Here is a 16806-nt window from a genome sequence, read left to right on the forward strand (position 1 = left end):
AAGGATTGAATAGAATAAGGGAGGCAACAGCCATTAGAAAGAAACTACAAGGTGTCAAATATAGAGAGGCTGTTAACAGAACTGAGTCCATCTTTCTTTTAGAAAAGATAGTATCTGTCATGTGGCACAGAAAGTGCCCAGTACACTGACAAAGTTAAAATCCAGAGGCTACAGAAAGCAAGAGCATCTGCAACGAGTATATCGTGTGGCAAGCTGTAGTGATCCCAGTAAAGAGACTGGTGTCCATAGTACAAGAGAGTCCAGTTCTGTGAAACCTCCTGCCTGGAGATGTTGCAAGTTTTTTGTCAAGAAGTGCTCCCAGAACAGAGACTCATCTTTGCAACTACATTCAAGACGTGTGAACAGCTAATGCAAACAGCAGTATCTGACTACAAAATGAGTGATCATTTAGCTGGAAGTAAATGACCTCATAGCTGTTGAAGGCAGGTACCACCTGACTTGTTTCATCCTGTTTATGAAGTCTGTGAGAAAAACGAGTGAAGGCACAAAAATTACTGACACAGCAGTGCTTTGGCTTTAAAATGGGCTTCAGAAAGCAGCCAGTCAAGGCCATGTTTTTGAGCTACCTGAGGTTTGGCATTGTTACTGCAGTCTTGCAAAGGAAACTGTCTTTGAAATTCCACACGCATACTTTACATCAGTCGTAGATCATAATTCAAGGGAAATCTCCAAACTCGTATTGGGATTTTATTTCAGTTTTAACTTCCTTGCCTGATTGGTCGCCTGCTCAGAAATAAACACTCTTATGCCCAGTCAAGTATAATATATGTACCTATCTCGCAAATGATGAGATGACCATTCCCAAGAAGACACATTTGTCATGGGTACATGTTGCATTGAAAATTTCACATCCTGACCACAAAGATTTCAGTGTCAGTGACGATGATGCAGCTGCTTGCATTCCAGATTGCCTATACATGTTCCTTCACTTGCTGAATGAAGGCCAATCTTTTCTTGAGGGCGATGTTGATGAAGAGAACCTTAAGAAACAAGAATCAGTGAAACTCAAGGTGCTTAGTGTAGTTCATTATATATAGTGTGGACAGTGGAAAGTAATGAACCTCAAAGCATATTGGTCTGGGGTGCACCCTCCATCAGGCAACTGGGCAAAACAACTCATTCTACTTTTTCATGAGTCTGGCCACTGTATGTATTATGAAGGAATTTTAAAGGTGGACAAAGCCTTAGCAGAGAAAACCCTGCAAACAATGGATGATGAGAATGATTGCGGTTGTTCCTCCTAATCTGATTCCCAGGAAATTTATTCACTATTTAGCTGATAATATTAACATACATTATGCTTCGCTGGATGGCAAAACCACATGTCATGAACCCAAATCTCTGCTTGGCAAAGATGACTTGACCAAATCTGACGTTGATTGATCTAAAGTCATCAAACAGCATACTCGGTATTCATGATTAAGGTGACACAGTCATACCAGTCAGTGTAAGAAATGATGAAGCTAAACCAGTATTCAGGGACCCTGTTGGCAAAGAGCGGTACTCTGAATCTGAAGAAAACTGTAAAGCTGCAGTGTAGGCAAGAACCTCTGATATGGCTTTTTATCATTAAACTTCAAAATGAGGATGTAGATGGACACATTTTAACCAATTGTACATGACAACAGAGCCAGTAATAACTACCATTGGATACTCACCCGTCATTCAAGCCCCTGCCCATGATCTAGACACCCTTGTTACAATTGCACAGGGTTGCAAATATGTCATCAGTGCATGGGCAGTAGTATGTGGTTCTAACGGTTGATGAAGTTCTGCACTGTACACTAAATGGAACTAAAATGGGCCACACCAAAGTACAGAGAGTGGCTTATCTGAATGAACTTCCAAAAATTCTAAGGTCAGCATACACAGCCTTTGGAGGTAGCAGATGCCTGGATTGAAGGTGATGTTTTTAGACCAAACTTAACAGAACAAGCTATGAATAGTAAGTCATATGCTAGAGCAATGCAGGCTCACAGATTGACATTTCAAGCACTATGGAGCCTGCTTCTTCCACAACTCTTGGACTTCATAACCGCATAAGATCAGGAGCTCAAAGAGGATATCATTAAAGCTGCTCGGTCATGTTGTTATGCTGAGCTCATGTCAGTTTGTGCTTCACATAGATTTTGAAATCTCATGTCTACATTTGTGTCCAGCAAAGGTGAAGGTAATGTGAACTTCAGGTTTTGGTGGCAGTACATGGAAATGCTGTCCTACCACTCATATTCAGCTGTGCCAAGAGAGAAGGAAATTGAGAGCTGCATCTTTTCACCTTCAAATGTATGCTTTCATTCTCCATGAGATCTGACTATGTGCAGTGGGGTGCCATCTGCATCACGGAATTGTAGCAATTATTGACTGACATGCTCATGGAGTTCCAGCAAGGGAACTTTGTTGTTAAGAGATCATGTCTGAAGTTCAACCAAGTGGATCCTAATTAGAGCCAAGAGTGGCTTAATGGCATAGGAAAGAAAGGAGGTGGAATTGCAGGCATCACCACGACTTGTTCAGCCCTCAGCAAATAGGCCTTGACTTACAACCTAAGAGCCCAAATTGCAGCGGATTCCTGACCCTTGTTCCTTGTTGGCTTGGATGACCAACTTATTCATATAAGTCAAGGAAGCTATGTGACAGTGAAGGTGAGAATGCCCTCCTATGATCACTTCAGTGATTCACAGTTTTCTCCCGCGAGGAGCCACCCTTTTCATTGCAAAATATTGAAACACAAAATCTGACTACTAAAGCCGTAGAAGATGTAATGTTACATGCAAAGATCCTAGGACAAGTGCAATTGGACAGTTTTGTGGAGAAATAGCTTGTGACAGAAGAGGGTGAGCCTAGACATGATCCGCTGCCAAAAAATAATGCTCCAACTTTTTCCATGCTATATGAGGTGGGGGAAGAAGTGAAAGGAAAAGCCTTTACCATGAAGGTAGACAGAAATATTCTTCAGTGATTAATCTCAGGCTATGAAGCGGGCAAGACTGTCAATTTGCAACAAATTTTGAAACATGAGTTAATGCCTGCCCTTTGGCATTAGCACAGTCAAATGGCAGACTAAGAACAGGCACAAAAGCAATACTCTGTGATGTACTGACAGCTGATGTCCACTGCCTGCCAACAGTTACCCCTGTATAATAGATGCACAAGCTTGTGGAAGCCATCTGGAACTAAAATGTTTGGAGACCTTGCAGGAATATTTGTAAAGTCTGGAGCAGACTTCTACAGAATAAATTATGATGTGTTTGATAGGTATTGGAAGGAGTCTACTAAGCGTGATACAATGTAGAAATGCTCAAGAGGTAGAAGACTCATCCGAAGAGTAGTGGAAGGAAGATATGTGCCTCTTCCACACACAGTAATTGGATGAATTTCATTGCAGTTCTAGAAAATAAGGAGGACCTTGAAATATTTTTGTCTGAGCAACTAACGAGACACGCACAACATGATAAAATCATTCTGGCTGGTGACTTTCAGGATATGAAGTAAGGTGCTCAACAGCAGCAGTTGAGACTAATCAACTGTGTGCTCATCAGAAAGAAGCAGACACAAGAATGATTTTATGCTGCGTTCACAGGGATACAAACAGTGTTGGTTGTTGCAGTCAGGTAGACTGATGTGCTTATTCTCTTACTGGATCACTATAGCAAAAGGACATGTAGGCAGCTTTGGATGAAAGCTGGCACATCAAAGGAACCAAAGTACTCTCTTGTTCCTGCCATTTGTGAGCAACTATAATAGGGACCCACTGTTCTGAAAACCATTTGCAAAATCATGGTCTGACTAGTTGTGATGCTGAACACAGCAAGAAGAAAACACGAAAAGTTTTTCAGCGATGCCATCAGCTTCTAACACACCTTGGACCTGGACCTGAAGGTGAAAAGTATAGCAGAGTTTGTTTAGAAGATATATGTAGAAGTCCAGAGCACTGACAAAATGTGCCATTTTGTTCACATGCTTGTGGTCATCAGAAGCTCTATCCCCAAAAAAGTGATGCAGTTTTTTTTTTTTCACATGCACAGAGCTCATTACCAGACATTAGTTTGGAAACAGGTCCACTGCCCAAATGCAGTACTTCCTCTTTCAAATAGAGTGGGTTGGAAACAGAAGGATGGAGATCTGGTGCTGCAGCTTATGTCATTGCCACCAGTTCCAGCAGATTGCATGGAGGCAGTATTCTGTGACCACACAATAGGGTGCAGAAGTCAGCAATGTAGGTGCAAGACAACATGACTTGTTTGTAGAGGAGCATGCAAATATAAACAACTGGAACAAGATTGCGTCAATGTATCTGACAGTGCATAAGGACGGTATTATCAAATAAGTAGATGTTATCGTTATCGTTATAATTGACCTAATAGGATGTTGATTCAGTCTGCCACTGTATACCAAAGTTTCTTGAAATAATTGTTGAATAATTGTTGAATAATTTCTTCAAAATATTTACTGAATGTTTAGTCAAGAAAATAATTTCACTTGTAAAAATGAGTGTTTTTAGATTGTACTGTATTTCTGATAAGTCAGCTTGTGTACTTTTATTTCAAGATGCTAATGCTCAAGTTTTAAGAGCCATGTAAACATGATCAGTCATAGTTGTATAACCTGTTAAATTATTTCTAGTACCTCTTGCAATTAAGAAACTGAAATTCAATATTTTTGTAAAAAGTGTTCTGCATATTATTTGATCACTTTTATTATATCCAACAGCTCATTAAAATCCAACTGAAGTATGTTAATCCTAAATAAAAAGAAAATAAAGATTTACACTTAAGCAATTTCCATATGTTACTTTGCTCTCTTGGTAGAGGCCTTTACATACAACATGCAGGTTGGCAACAGCCATATTTGGATTCAGCACATCCTAATTATCATAAAAAGACTTGCTACCATCTTTTAACAAAAAATGCCTCTGACAGTTAACTTCTCTGAAAACCCAACTAGTCTATAAGTTTTGATTCTCTTCTAGCATATTACTGCAGTGCTTCTATCCGTTTGTAGTTTTCCCTCTACTTGTTAAATTATTCTTATTTAGGCTTGGCAGGATTCTGTTTTAATCGATAACTGTCAGTAAATGTCGATTTTAGCTGACACACAGAAATCAACAGGAGAAAATCAATCAGTAACAGTTGACGTGCCTGCAGGGATAGGGTATCACTGGGTCTGCCACCATGCAGGGAGCCCTCTGCAGCCCTGCTGTCACAGGAGTGAGTGAGTGGGTCCCTGGCAATGGAGCTGCAGAGGGCTCCCTGTGCTGCCTCAGGGCTGTTGTGACCTGATCCCTGCAGGCAATAATGTGCAGGGGAGGCTGCAGTCCTGGCAAGATAGAGCTGAGATCATGGCCAGGACTGCAAGGAGGAGGAGACAGAGTTCTTGGCCATGAGGGAGGCTATCCCACTGCTCAGTGGCTCCTGTGGCAGTGCAGGACAAGTCCACTGCAGCCCCGCTGTCATGGGCCTGCTCTCTAACCACCAGCTGATAGTGACAGAGCCGCAGCCTTCCCCAGACCTTGTGCCTGCTGGGATCAGGTGTCACGGCCCTAAGACCATGCAGGGAGCTCTTTGCTGCTCTACTGTTATGGCCCCACTCACTCATTTGCCCGACAATAGTTTGGGAGCCATCCCCGGGCAGGAACTGTTCATCAGCGGGGCAGTGGCCAACGACTCGTGCTGCTCCTTACAGTCCTGGCCAGCGGGTCTGTGCTCCACCGGGCCAGGATGACTGCAACTTCCCCTGAACTTTGCTCCTCAGTGTCCTGACACACGTGACTACACAGAGAGCCCCCTGCAGCCCACTGTCAGCGCTGCCCTAGCCTCAACCCTACCTCCATAAATGTAAAAATAATAAAAACATAAAAATTTAAAAAATAAAAATTGATAAAAATCACTGACAATAGAAAAAATAAAAATTGAATTCTGCTAAGCCTATTCATATTGCAGTAGCAGTTGGACTACATCCTTACTGTGCTGGGCATTCTGCAGATACATAAGAGATATAAATGGACTATAAAGTGGATAGAAAGCTGGCTGGATTGTCAGGCTCAACAGGTAGTGATCAACGGCTTGATGTCTAGTTGGCAGCCAGGATCAAGTGGAGTGCCCCAGGGGTCGGTCAGGGGGCCGGTTTTGTCCAACATCTTTATTAATGATCTAGGTGATGGGATTAATTGCACCCTCCGCAAGTTTGCAGATGACACTAAGCTGGAGGGAGAGATAGATATGCTGGAGAGTAGGGACAGGGGCCAGAGTGACCTCGACAAATTGGAGGATTGGGCCAAAAGAAATCTGATGAAGCCAATGGTATGTTGGACTGTATTAGTAGGAGCATTGCCAGCAGATCGAGGGAAGTGATTATTCCCCTCTTTTCAGCACTGGTGAGGCCATAACTGGAGTATTGCATCCAGGTTTGGTCCCCCCATTACAGAAGGGATGTGGACAAATTGGAGAGAGTCCAGCAGAGGGCAGTGAAAATGATTAGGGGGCTGGGGCTCATGACTTACAAGGAGAGGCTGAGGGAACTGGGGTTATTTAGTCTGCAGAAGAGAAGAGTGAGGGGGGATTTGATAGCAGCCTTCAACTACCTGAACGGGGGTTCCAAAGAGGATGGAGCTAGGCTAATCTCAATGGTGGCAGATGACCGAACAAGAAGCAAAGGTGTCAGGTTGCAGTGGAAGAGGTCTAGGTTGGATATTAGTACAGGCGAGTCTCATCTTACGTGCATTTAATATACACGAATTCAGCTTTGTGCGATTGGCAAAAACAACCCTGCCACCCAACAGAGAAAAACAACAATTTAAATACTGTACCTGTAGTGTGGGTGATTCCACCCGCCATTACACTCAATGTAATTTTGACTATATGTGATTTTCGCTTTACGCACTGACAGCGGAACGTAACCCCAGCATAAGATGAGACTCACCTGTAAACTGGGAAGGTGGTGAAGCACTGGAATGGGTTACATAGGGAGGTGGTGGAATCTCCATCCTTAGAGGTTTTTAAGGCCTGTCTTGACAAAGCCCTGGCTGGGATGATTTAGTTGTGGTTCGCCCTGCTTTGAGCAGGAGATTGGACTAAATGACCTCCTGAGGTCTCTTCCAACCTTGAATATTCTGTGATTCTGTGATAAGAAAAACACTGCTGTTCTGAAGAGTTTACAATCTAAGTATGTTCTAAATTAGGTTCCCTCTCCCATTAAAGATTGGCAGGGGCACATTGTGCCCAGGAGCAAGCACTCACTGTTCTGCTCGGTGCTGCTTGCTAGGTGTTGGGATCTCTGCTTCGCTGTTCTCTTGCCCTCATCTAGAATTACTAAGCCTACTTCTTCCATGTATTGATGGTATTTTGCCTCTGTCATCTTTCATTCTGTTTCAGGGACATTCTTGGTTAGATCAAAGGGCACAGCTTGATTGTGAAACAGGTCTGCAGGGCTAATTTTTAATCAGGAGGTGAGAAGGAACACTTGCCACTGGGATGAAGGGAGCATGAGGAGTTGCCAACTTCGTTAGCTGGAAGGAGATTAAGGTGGATTTGTGGCACTGGAGAGTTCAACACTTGGAAGGGAAATTGTATTGGGGCATGCCATTGACAGGAGGGATTAAGAAGCATTGGTAGCTAGGAAAAGAGGGTTAGGTTACCATTCTTGCCACTAGAATAGGATGGGAGGCTTTTGGGAATGGTCTTAGGGCACGTCATCCTCTCTCCCTGCTGCCACTGTCTCTCCTCTGCCCCCAAAAATAAACCTCAGGAGGGATGCACTTCTGGAACATCCTCTTATTGCTGCATTTCAGGTTTGGGCTCCAAGAGTGCAGGGTTCATGTTGGCTAGCTGTTTCTATTGATTATGATCTGCCTTCCTTAAATTGTGGGAAGGAGTCATAGAGAATGGGCTTTGTTCCTATACCAAATCCAAAACTGCAGCTCATAGTCTTGCCTGAGGTGTTTGCCCTGCTCTAGAATAACTACTAAAACTTTTAGACCAATTACATCTTCATGCATCCTGCTATTAATATGACTGTCTTTCCAAGTGCAATACATTACATTTGTTTTGTGTTCTAGAGTTTTGTGGTTTTCTCTCTTGAATATGGATAGTCCTTTGAGGCATTGCAACCTGGTAAATAGTGGATTTGTAAGGTTTTAACCAGAATAAAAGAAAAAGAAAAATGCTGCTGAGCTGGAGGAGGGAGTGGAATCACCTTTAAATAATTTCACATTGTTGGGGCTCAGATAATAGAGGAGTCCTTGAACTGTTTCACTGTGGAAAAACAATGCAGAAAACAAAAAAACAATAATCCCCCCCCCCCCCCAACTGTTTTCCAGGCACTTTCCCATCCTCTATCAGGCAGTCTGCCATTTTGCCCCCTTTCTAATCCCAGCTAAATTTCAAAACCTCTTGGGTGTGGATGGAGAATATTAGGTCTAATTTGCTATTAGTTTAGATGTCTGTTGATTCCTTCCTTGACAAATTTGAGTAGATACATTTGTTGTTTGCATGATTTATTTTAGAATGGTGTGTTGTGCAATAAGGTTTTAGTTGAAAACACAATAGCTATTGAATTAAGCTACTTACAGAGTGATCTATAAAATCTTTCTAGATGTCTTTCTCTAACTGCTGAGCAGCCAAGGCTTCATTCCCTCTCCCACAAACCCCCCCAACAAGTTAATGGGTTAAAATGGCAGTACAAACTGCCTTCTAATACTAGGGTTTGAAAAGTGCACTTAACCACTTGCTCAGGGCATATAGAATAAAGCATCAGGCAAAGTAATTTACAATCCTGTTTTCCTTTGAGGATAATGCAAAGCAAGACTACATAATGGAAGTATTATTTCCTGTATTTTTTGTCAATTCAAGGTCCCTACTTACGCTGTACTGGAAAAGGCAGTGAAGGAGTAGAAGTGGCTTCATTTCTTGTTTGCTGTTTTTGAATGGTTTAGAATGTCTCAAACAATGGGTGCAGGATCATACGCTTACTATTACATGGATGAGGACTGAGAGACTTAAACAGGGAAAAAGAAATCTGAAAATATTATGTGATTCTGCTCCCTAACGAATCCACTGACACGGAAACATTGAGTTCATCCATTCCATATATACTTTTCATTGAAATGGCTTTTGGCTGGGGTTGATTCAAAAAGTCTCTAATTGATATTGATCCTTGTTGCACATAACTGTGTTTAATGTATACAGTATTTACATAGCAAGCTAACTGCCTTGATCAGAAAAGGAACAAAAAAATGAAACATCTCATGAGACTATCTTTTGTTGTTTGAATGAAGCTTCGTTCTGGTACAATTTTTAATCTGAATTTCAAAAACTGTTTTAAGTGGCTATAGTTCTTATATTAACAGTTAGTTACACTGAGTGAAGTATTTTAATAATTTAACAGAAAAAGCATTGGAAGGAATAAAATAAATGCAGTGGCTTAAATATAGCTCAGTGGTTACAAATTTTAGGGCCCCATTTAACTTAGAGAAGGTATTAAATTGAATTTTCTCAGATAATTGACAATATACTTGAAATGGTCTGCTTGTGAGTGGCCTTTTTGCTTCATGAAAGAGAAACTATACGCCAAAAATACTTCTCTGATGCAGCTACCTAAACTAGTGTAGTTGGTGGTCTCCTGTAAAATTCTATCTTTTAACAAGTATGTAATGAAATATTTAAGAAAAATAAATCTAGCATAACTGAAATCTGAAGTTGCCCATATATTCTTATTTAGAGGTATCTATCTGTACTGCAGGCAACTTGAACTGTTCCCGTACTGGAAAATTTAATGTATCACTCAATTACTGTTCTTTAGCCCAATTTAAAATAATAGATTGGGAGTAAGGTCTTAATGCAGTGTAACCTTTGGAACATTAGAAATAACCTCTTTCCCTTCTGAGATTGGTGTACAGTAACGGCATCAGTCTTATCACATTACATGAATATATTTTCTAACTGTGTTTAAAACTTTTTCATTTGACAGTTGTTCAATATGTCTCTCCTTGCTGTCGCCCATTAGACTACAATACAGTTTAGAAATATTGTCAGTGTTGCAAGAAAATATGTTGTATCTTAGGGCTTTATGGTTCCTTCATTATATTGTTTTGGAGTTATATTAAGCCTGGCTTGCATATCTTTTCAATGTTTGGACTTTTCACTTATGCTTTTGACATTTTTTTTTGGTAGAACTTATTACTCTGTTTTGCCACAATCTATTTGGTTCCTTGTCATTGTTGGGAATCCTTTTGTTTTCCCATAACACACTTAATTCTGTTGTTATTGATGTGAATAGTTGCAACTATGTGAAGTATAGAATAAAATACCTTGGTTGTGTCTATATTTTTTTAACACTGTTCCCTAGATCTCCATGAGTTTGTTTGCATTCTGAGTTTTGAGCATGCTAAGAGATGAAATGAATATCTACTACGGTTCTGGTTTTAATCCTTAAACAACTCACTTTATTAGGAGAAGTAGCCGTGTTAGTCTATATCAGCAAAAAGAATGAGGAGTACTTGTGGCACGTTAGAGACTAACAAATTTATTTGAGCATAGTTTTCATGGTCTAAAACCCACTTCATCAGATGCATGCAGTGGAAAATACAGTAGGAAGATATATATACACAGAGGACATGAAAAAATGGGTGTTGCCATACTAACTATAACGAGAGTAATCAGTTAAGGTGGGCTATTATCAGCAGGAGGAAAAAAAAACCTTAAAATAAATAAAATAAATGTGTTAGTCTCTAAGGTGGCACAAGTACTCCTTGTTCTTTTCATTAAGAGAGAGGATTTTTGGTTTATCCTGTTGTTGGGGACTCAAACTTGCTATTTTGAAGGATCTTTTATTTTTCCTGAGTACTCTTGCTTCAGGACTAAACTCCTTCCTCCTGTCATTTTACTCTCAGAAATGTGCTGGGCTTGATTTCTTCCACCCTTCCCTTATACCCCCACTACCCTGCCCTCCATTCACCTTAATTTGGGGGTCAGCTACTTATAAATTATATATGTATCCCTTCATGATTAAATATGTTGTATAATTCTTGATATAGTATTCTGATACTATAGGGAGATACATTCCTTGTTTCAAAGGCACTGTCATGTGCATTCTTTGACTGAATACAATTAAAGTGGAGCAGAGGGGGCATTGGTATAAATTTAGTTAATACTATATTATAGTTGTGATTTTAAATGCATAAAAGATAGCAAACTCAACATTCTGGTTCCTGCTGTAATTATGTCGCATGCACATATATATATATATATATATATAAGCTCTTTTGCCCTATTGCCATACACTTGACAAGAAAACACAACATATCTACAAGGAGGTGGTGGTTGCTGCTTTGATATTTAGAACTTTGACTTTCCAAAGTTTGGTCCCAATCCTGTGTTCCTTACTCAAGGCAAAACTTCAACTAATTTAAATGGGAGTTTGCTTAAGGAATGCACAAGTTGGGGAAGTAGGGAGCAGAGAGGTGAGAAATAAGGCAGTAACACAGATTTGTTTTTTATTTTGCATGTAATATTTAGTCTCAACTCCACTTCAGCTACGTTTTTGGTGCCTAAGGTTGAAAATATCTGTATATTACTGCAGTGAAAAACACTTTGTAAAGTCATAGTAATTTTTTAAGCAGAAGTGTTATAAAACAATTGCCATGCAGCACAGCTGTTGGGTTTTTTTTAACTGTTTTAAAACATTGCTTAGTGACGAGTCCCTACAGAGTTTTCAGGCTGTACAGGGACGTTGTTATTTTCAAGATGTGCAAAGATGGTCTTTGCTTTTACCCACAAAAAAATTATATTTCCTGCATGTAGCTTCCTTATACTTGCTTTCCATGATGTACTAGGCACACAACAGAATCCTCCACCCCTTACCTTTGTCCCATGTTGTGCGAGGAGAACTATGTCTTGGGGAGGCATGTGGTGCAAGTTTTGAAGTTGACCTTAGGACACTACGGAGCACCCCTCTCCTTGAATGTGGCTCTCTCCGTCTAACTCGTAACCACTCCCAATTGCCCCCCATATTCCTGCTTTCCCTTTATGAAGTCATAATTGAATCCATATTATACACTAGACCTTCCTTTAATAACCAACATTTTGAATTGTTTTACCAACAAACCAACCAAATGTGGTCAAAGATACCAGTTTTTATGAAAACCAATATAAAAAGAACAGTTTGGAGTCTCTGACCATGGTATCTTGGAGCTATGGACATAAAAAAAGTTAGAAAAACATTCAGGAGGTGAGATCATTTCATTTTTGAGCCCTCATCTCTCCCAAATTCCATGTCAAATTTGCCTCAGACTTTTGAGAAAAATTGTACCCTATTTAAGATAATTTTGTAATGAAAATTCAGGCAGATAGTCGTTTTAGTGAAGTGAGAGGAGTTTAAAAAAGGATTATAAAGGAAGGACAGCAACAGCCTGAGCTATGTATCTTGCATCTTCAAAACAGATAACCTGGAGTTGAGGGAGTTTATTGTGTTTTTAAAAACAAAACAAAAACAAAAAAACTCACACACCAAACAAACATTGTTTTGTTGCTTGAAAATAAAACATGGGGGAGGGATAGCTCAGTGGTTTGAACATTGGCCTGCTAAACCCAGGGTTATGAGCTCAATCCTTGAGGGGGCCATTTAAGGATCTGGGGCAAAAATCTGTCAGGGATGGTACTTGGTCCTGCTGTGAAGGCAGGGACTGGACTCAATGACCTTTCAAGGTCCCTTCCAGTTCTGTGAGATAGGTATATCTCCATATAATGATGGATAAAATGCATAAAACCATACCATTGAAGGTCATGTTGGAAAGAGAGACAGTGTGGTGGCTGGGGCACACCTGGGTCCTGTTCTCCACTCTTCCACTTACTTGCACTATGAACATAGGCAAGTCATGTCATCCCTGTGCCTCTGTTTCCAGTAGTGCCCTTCATCCAACTTGTCTGTTTAGCTTGTAAGCTCTTTGGAGCAGGCTCTGTCTTACTATACGCATATACAATGTATAGCATAATGGGGCCTTGATCTTTGTTGGGGCTTCTAGGTATTACCAAAGTACCAGTAGTAAATATTTGATTACTTGTATATTTATATGTATGCATATTTAGTAGCAAATTAAAGTTACAAATGAGTATATTTGTGAAATGTATATTTAACTTTTTCATCACTTAGGTTCCTGTGGCTAGAGCCAGCATTCTCTGGCTTATTGGGGAATATTGTGAACGAGTTCCAAAGATTGCTCCTGATGTTTTGAGAAAGATGGCTAAGAGCTTCACTAATGAAGATGATCTTGTGAAGCTGCAGATCTTAAATTTGGGAGCAAAACTGTATTTAACCAACTCAAAACAGGTAAGAGTAAGACTATATAAATAAGTGATCCTTTCCTGCCCCCCGTAGAATATATTTTGTGCATTCTGCATGGATTAGCACTCATTGCTTACATATAGATCTAAAACAAAGAAGCTTGACATGTGGAAATTTACTACCGCATCACTGACTGGACCCAAAACTAGTAGCACACAGAATAGGAGGTCCATGTACTTGTTGCCTTGGTGCTCGGTTTGAGTGAAATTTAGCAATTCCATTTGTAGGGAATTTGACAAACCGTCCTTGATTTTCAGTTGTTTTGGGTTAATGCTTTTCACTCAACAGGAAGTTAATTGTATTGCAGGGAGCCAAACAGCAGGGCGGTTTTGATCCTATTACCTTACTCCCCTTTTCTGGGGCTTCGCCACTTGCAGTCTGAGTTTTTTCTCTAGTGGAGTCAAAGTAGAACATGCATCCGATTGTTTGCCAACTATCAACATGCTTCAAAAGAGTTGTCACAGTAGTTATCAAAGGATTCTGCTGCATGCATGTGGCCATTGAGAGGAAGGAGCATTGATCCATTTGGAGATCCACCATCTATCCTTAAGAAAGAAACTCATTAAAGTCTTCAAGTAAAAGGTTATGGGCTTACAAAATGAGAAGACTCTTTTTTATCCATGGCAGTGCTGTAAACATAAAAGTTCTGCAAGCATCATACTTAGGAGTCCCAAGGTGGTCTTGGTAAGGAAAAGTTTAAGAGCCCAAACTTGTTTTAAAAAGTGGAAGATATACAGTTTCGGTAATATCTTCCCCCAAAATAGCTTATGAGATCTTCAGGTTTTGTTCTTTGGAAAATCCTACTATATTTTGGAGTCAGACTTTTTGAGTTCTCAAAGCATAACATAAATACTTCACCAGATTTTCTAAAAATAAAATGACCCTTTGTTTACCGTACCGTAATAATAGACTCTGACTTTAACAAAATTTCTGTCTACATTGCATTTTTCAACAATATTTATTTTCATTAGTTTTAAAAACAGTGAATAAAAGTTACATGCTAATTTTTTACCTTAGGTATGATGGTTATAGTAACAGATTCAAGAATCTGAAATGTTTTTACTCTTGTAGGGAGGCATTGTAATTTGAAATAAGGACAGTCTTGAATACACTAAAGACTATTCTTCTTTGAGTGCTTGCTCATATCCATTCCAGTTAGGTGTGCGCGCACCGCGTGCACGTTCGTCGGAAGATTTTTACCCTAGCAACATTTGGTGGGTCGGCTGGGCGCCCCCTGGAGTGGCGCCGCTATGGCGCCGGATATATACCCCTGCCGACCCAGCCACCCTTCAGTTCCTTCTTACCGCCCGTGTTGGTTGTCAGAACAGTGGAGCGTGGCTTAGCTGACCTCCACTTTCCTAGCTACTCGTAGTTCTCATGTATATAGTTATGTAGTTATAATCCTTTTATATATATATTTGTATAGTTATACTTTTTTTCTTTACTAACATAGTTAGTTTAGTAATAGTTAGCGGGGTTCGGGAAGTAGCCCCTTCCCCACACCCGGTGCCGGAGCCCATGCCCGTCTCACCGGGTTTTAAAATGGGCTCGGCCTGCCAGAAGCCGATGCCGACGGGAGATCCACACGACTCCTGTTTGAAGTGCCTCGGGGAATCGCACTTGACAGCTAAGTGCCCCATTTGCAAGGCTTTTAAGCCGAGAACAAAAAGGAGCGGGACTTTCACTTACCCCTCCGCCTTTGGCACCGAGTGATGATCAAGCGGCGGGCAGAAGCGCCTCCTCGGCACCGGACCCCGCCGGTACTGCCAAGGCCTTTCAGCACCGGCCGTCACTGGCACTGAAGTCGACTCAGCACTGCTCCCTCTCTCCAAGGTCGAGAAAGCCTACGACTCCTGCTGGTGCCTGATGGCTCCCCGGCACGCACCGTGGTTGAGCTCCCTGCTCCTGCTGCTTCCGTGCCACCTGCATCGCAGCCAGAGAGCTCGTCTAAGTCAGATCGCCCGGCACCAACACCTGCCAAGGCACCGACGATGTCGGCACCGTCGATCCCAGTCCCATGAGGGCCGTCGAATCCAGTGCCTGACGGCTCCCCGGCACGCGCTGTGGTTGAGCTCCCTGCTCCTGCTGCTTCCGTGCCAACTGCACCGCAGCCAGAGAGCTCGTCTCAGTCGGATCGCCTGGCACCGACACCTGCCGTGGCACCGACGACGTCGGTACCGTCAATCCCGGTCCCACGAGGGCCGTCGAATCCGGTGCCTGACAGCTCCCCAGTATGCACTGTGGTTGAGCCTACTGTTCCCTCCATGCCGGAGACATTCCCAACGGCGAGAGATCTCATTGCCATGACAGAGTCGATGCTGCCTGACCCCGGCACCGCCGGTGCGGGTAATACAGTCTCTTGGCAAGTCTCCCTTGATATGACCATCCTCTGTCGGCACAGCAGAGCAGCACCGTTCATGATCACGGTCCCGCAGACGCTTCAGGTCCCGTCGGCACACCCGACACCACTTGCAGTCCCGGTGCTGTTCTCCTCTTCGGTACCGGTCGCACTCGCTGCACCGCTCGGTATTCGGTTCGCCGACCCGCTACTGTCGGCACCGTTCCAACTCCCGGCATCGCTACAGGTACCGTGACTCCTGTAGCCTCTCCTGAGCTCGAGCCTCAAGATCTCGGTCGACCTCCCGGCACTGCTCTGGTTGCAGGTCTGGATCTCGTTCCAGGTACCGGTACGTCTCCCGGTACCGGTCCCCGGTGCCTAGTTGGGAAAGGTCTGATAGTCAGAGACTCCGCCCATGCTTTTTTAGCACCTACATGGCCATCCAGACACGCATCTGTATCATCCCACGCGGGGAGATCTTATGCTCAGGACCATGATTCTGATGTGCCCACCAGAACCTGAGAGCCCATATGGGCCTCCAGGTGGAGGAGGTCCTGGTGGTAGAGGACCCGGGTATGGTGCCCTCTAAGGGGTACGACTACTTGTCTGTCTGTCCTCCTCTCTGCTCACTAGTCGTTCAGTCCATTAAGGAGAGGGAATGGTATGGCCAGCAGGCGCCAGCCCCGAAATCGAAGGAGGCTAGGCGAATGAACCTACTCGGCCACCAGGTGTACTCTACAGAGGCCTTACAGCTCTGGGTGGCAAAGCAACAAGCCTTGCTTAGCCGCTATAATTATAACACCTGGGTGGCAGTAGTTTAGTTTATGGAGTTTCTCCCTCAAAACTCCCGCCAAGAGTTCACTACCCTCTTGGAGAAAGGGAAAAAGGTGCCCGGAGCGTCCCTCCAGGCCTCGTTGGACGCAGCAGACTCAGCAGCCAGGACTCTGGCCTCAGGTGTTGCCATGAGGCGCATCTCATGGCTTCAGGTTTCAAACTTCCGGCCGGAGCTGCAGTATGCCATTCAGGACTTACCATTTGATGGTAAAGGCCTCTTCGCGGCAAAGACAGCCCCAGGCTGCAAAGCCTGAAGGACAACAGGGTCCTAATGTGCT

At 42.5% G+C, this 16806-nt stretch overlaps 1 protein-coding gene across 2 annotated transcripts in view; it reads left to right on the forward strand.

Annotated features, from left to right (window-relative positions):
- AP3B1 (adaptor related protein complex 3 subunit beta 1) overlaps positions 1 to 16806 on the forward strand; it is a 310175-nt gene that overhangs the window by 151558 nt on the left and 141811 nt on the right. For both annotated transcript variants that reach the window (XM_050946875.1, XM_050946876.1), the window contains exon 15: positions 13165 to 13341. In XM_050946875.1, coding sequence (XP_050802832.1) covers positions 13165 to 13341 — 177 coding nt within the window. The remainder of the gene's footprint in view (positions 1 to 13164; positions 13342 to 16806) is intronic.

This window comes from Gopherus flavomarginatus, chromosome 3, assembly GCF_025201925.1.
Source record: "Gopherus flavomarginatus isolate rGopFla2 chromosome 3, rGopFla2.mat.asm, whole genome shotgun sequence".
Taxonomy (NCBI): domain Eukaryota; kingdom Metazoa; phylum Chordata; order Testudines; family Testudinidae; genus Gopherus; species Gopherus flavomarginatus.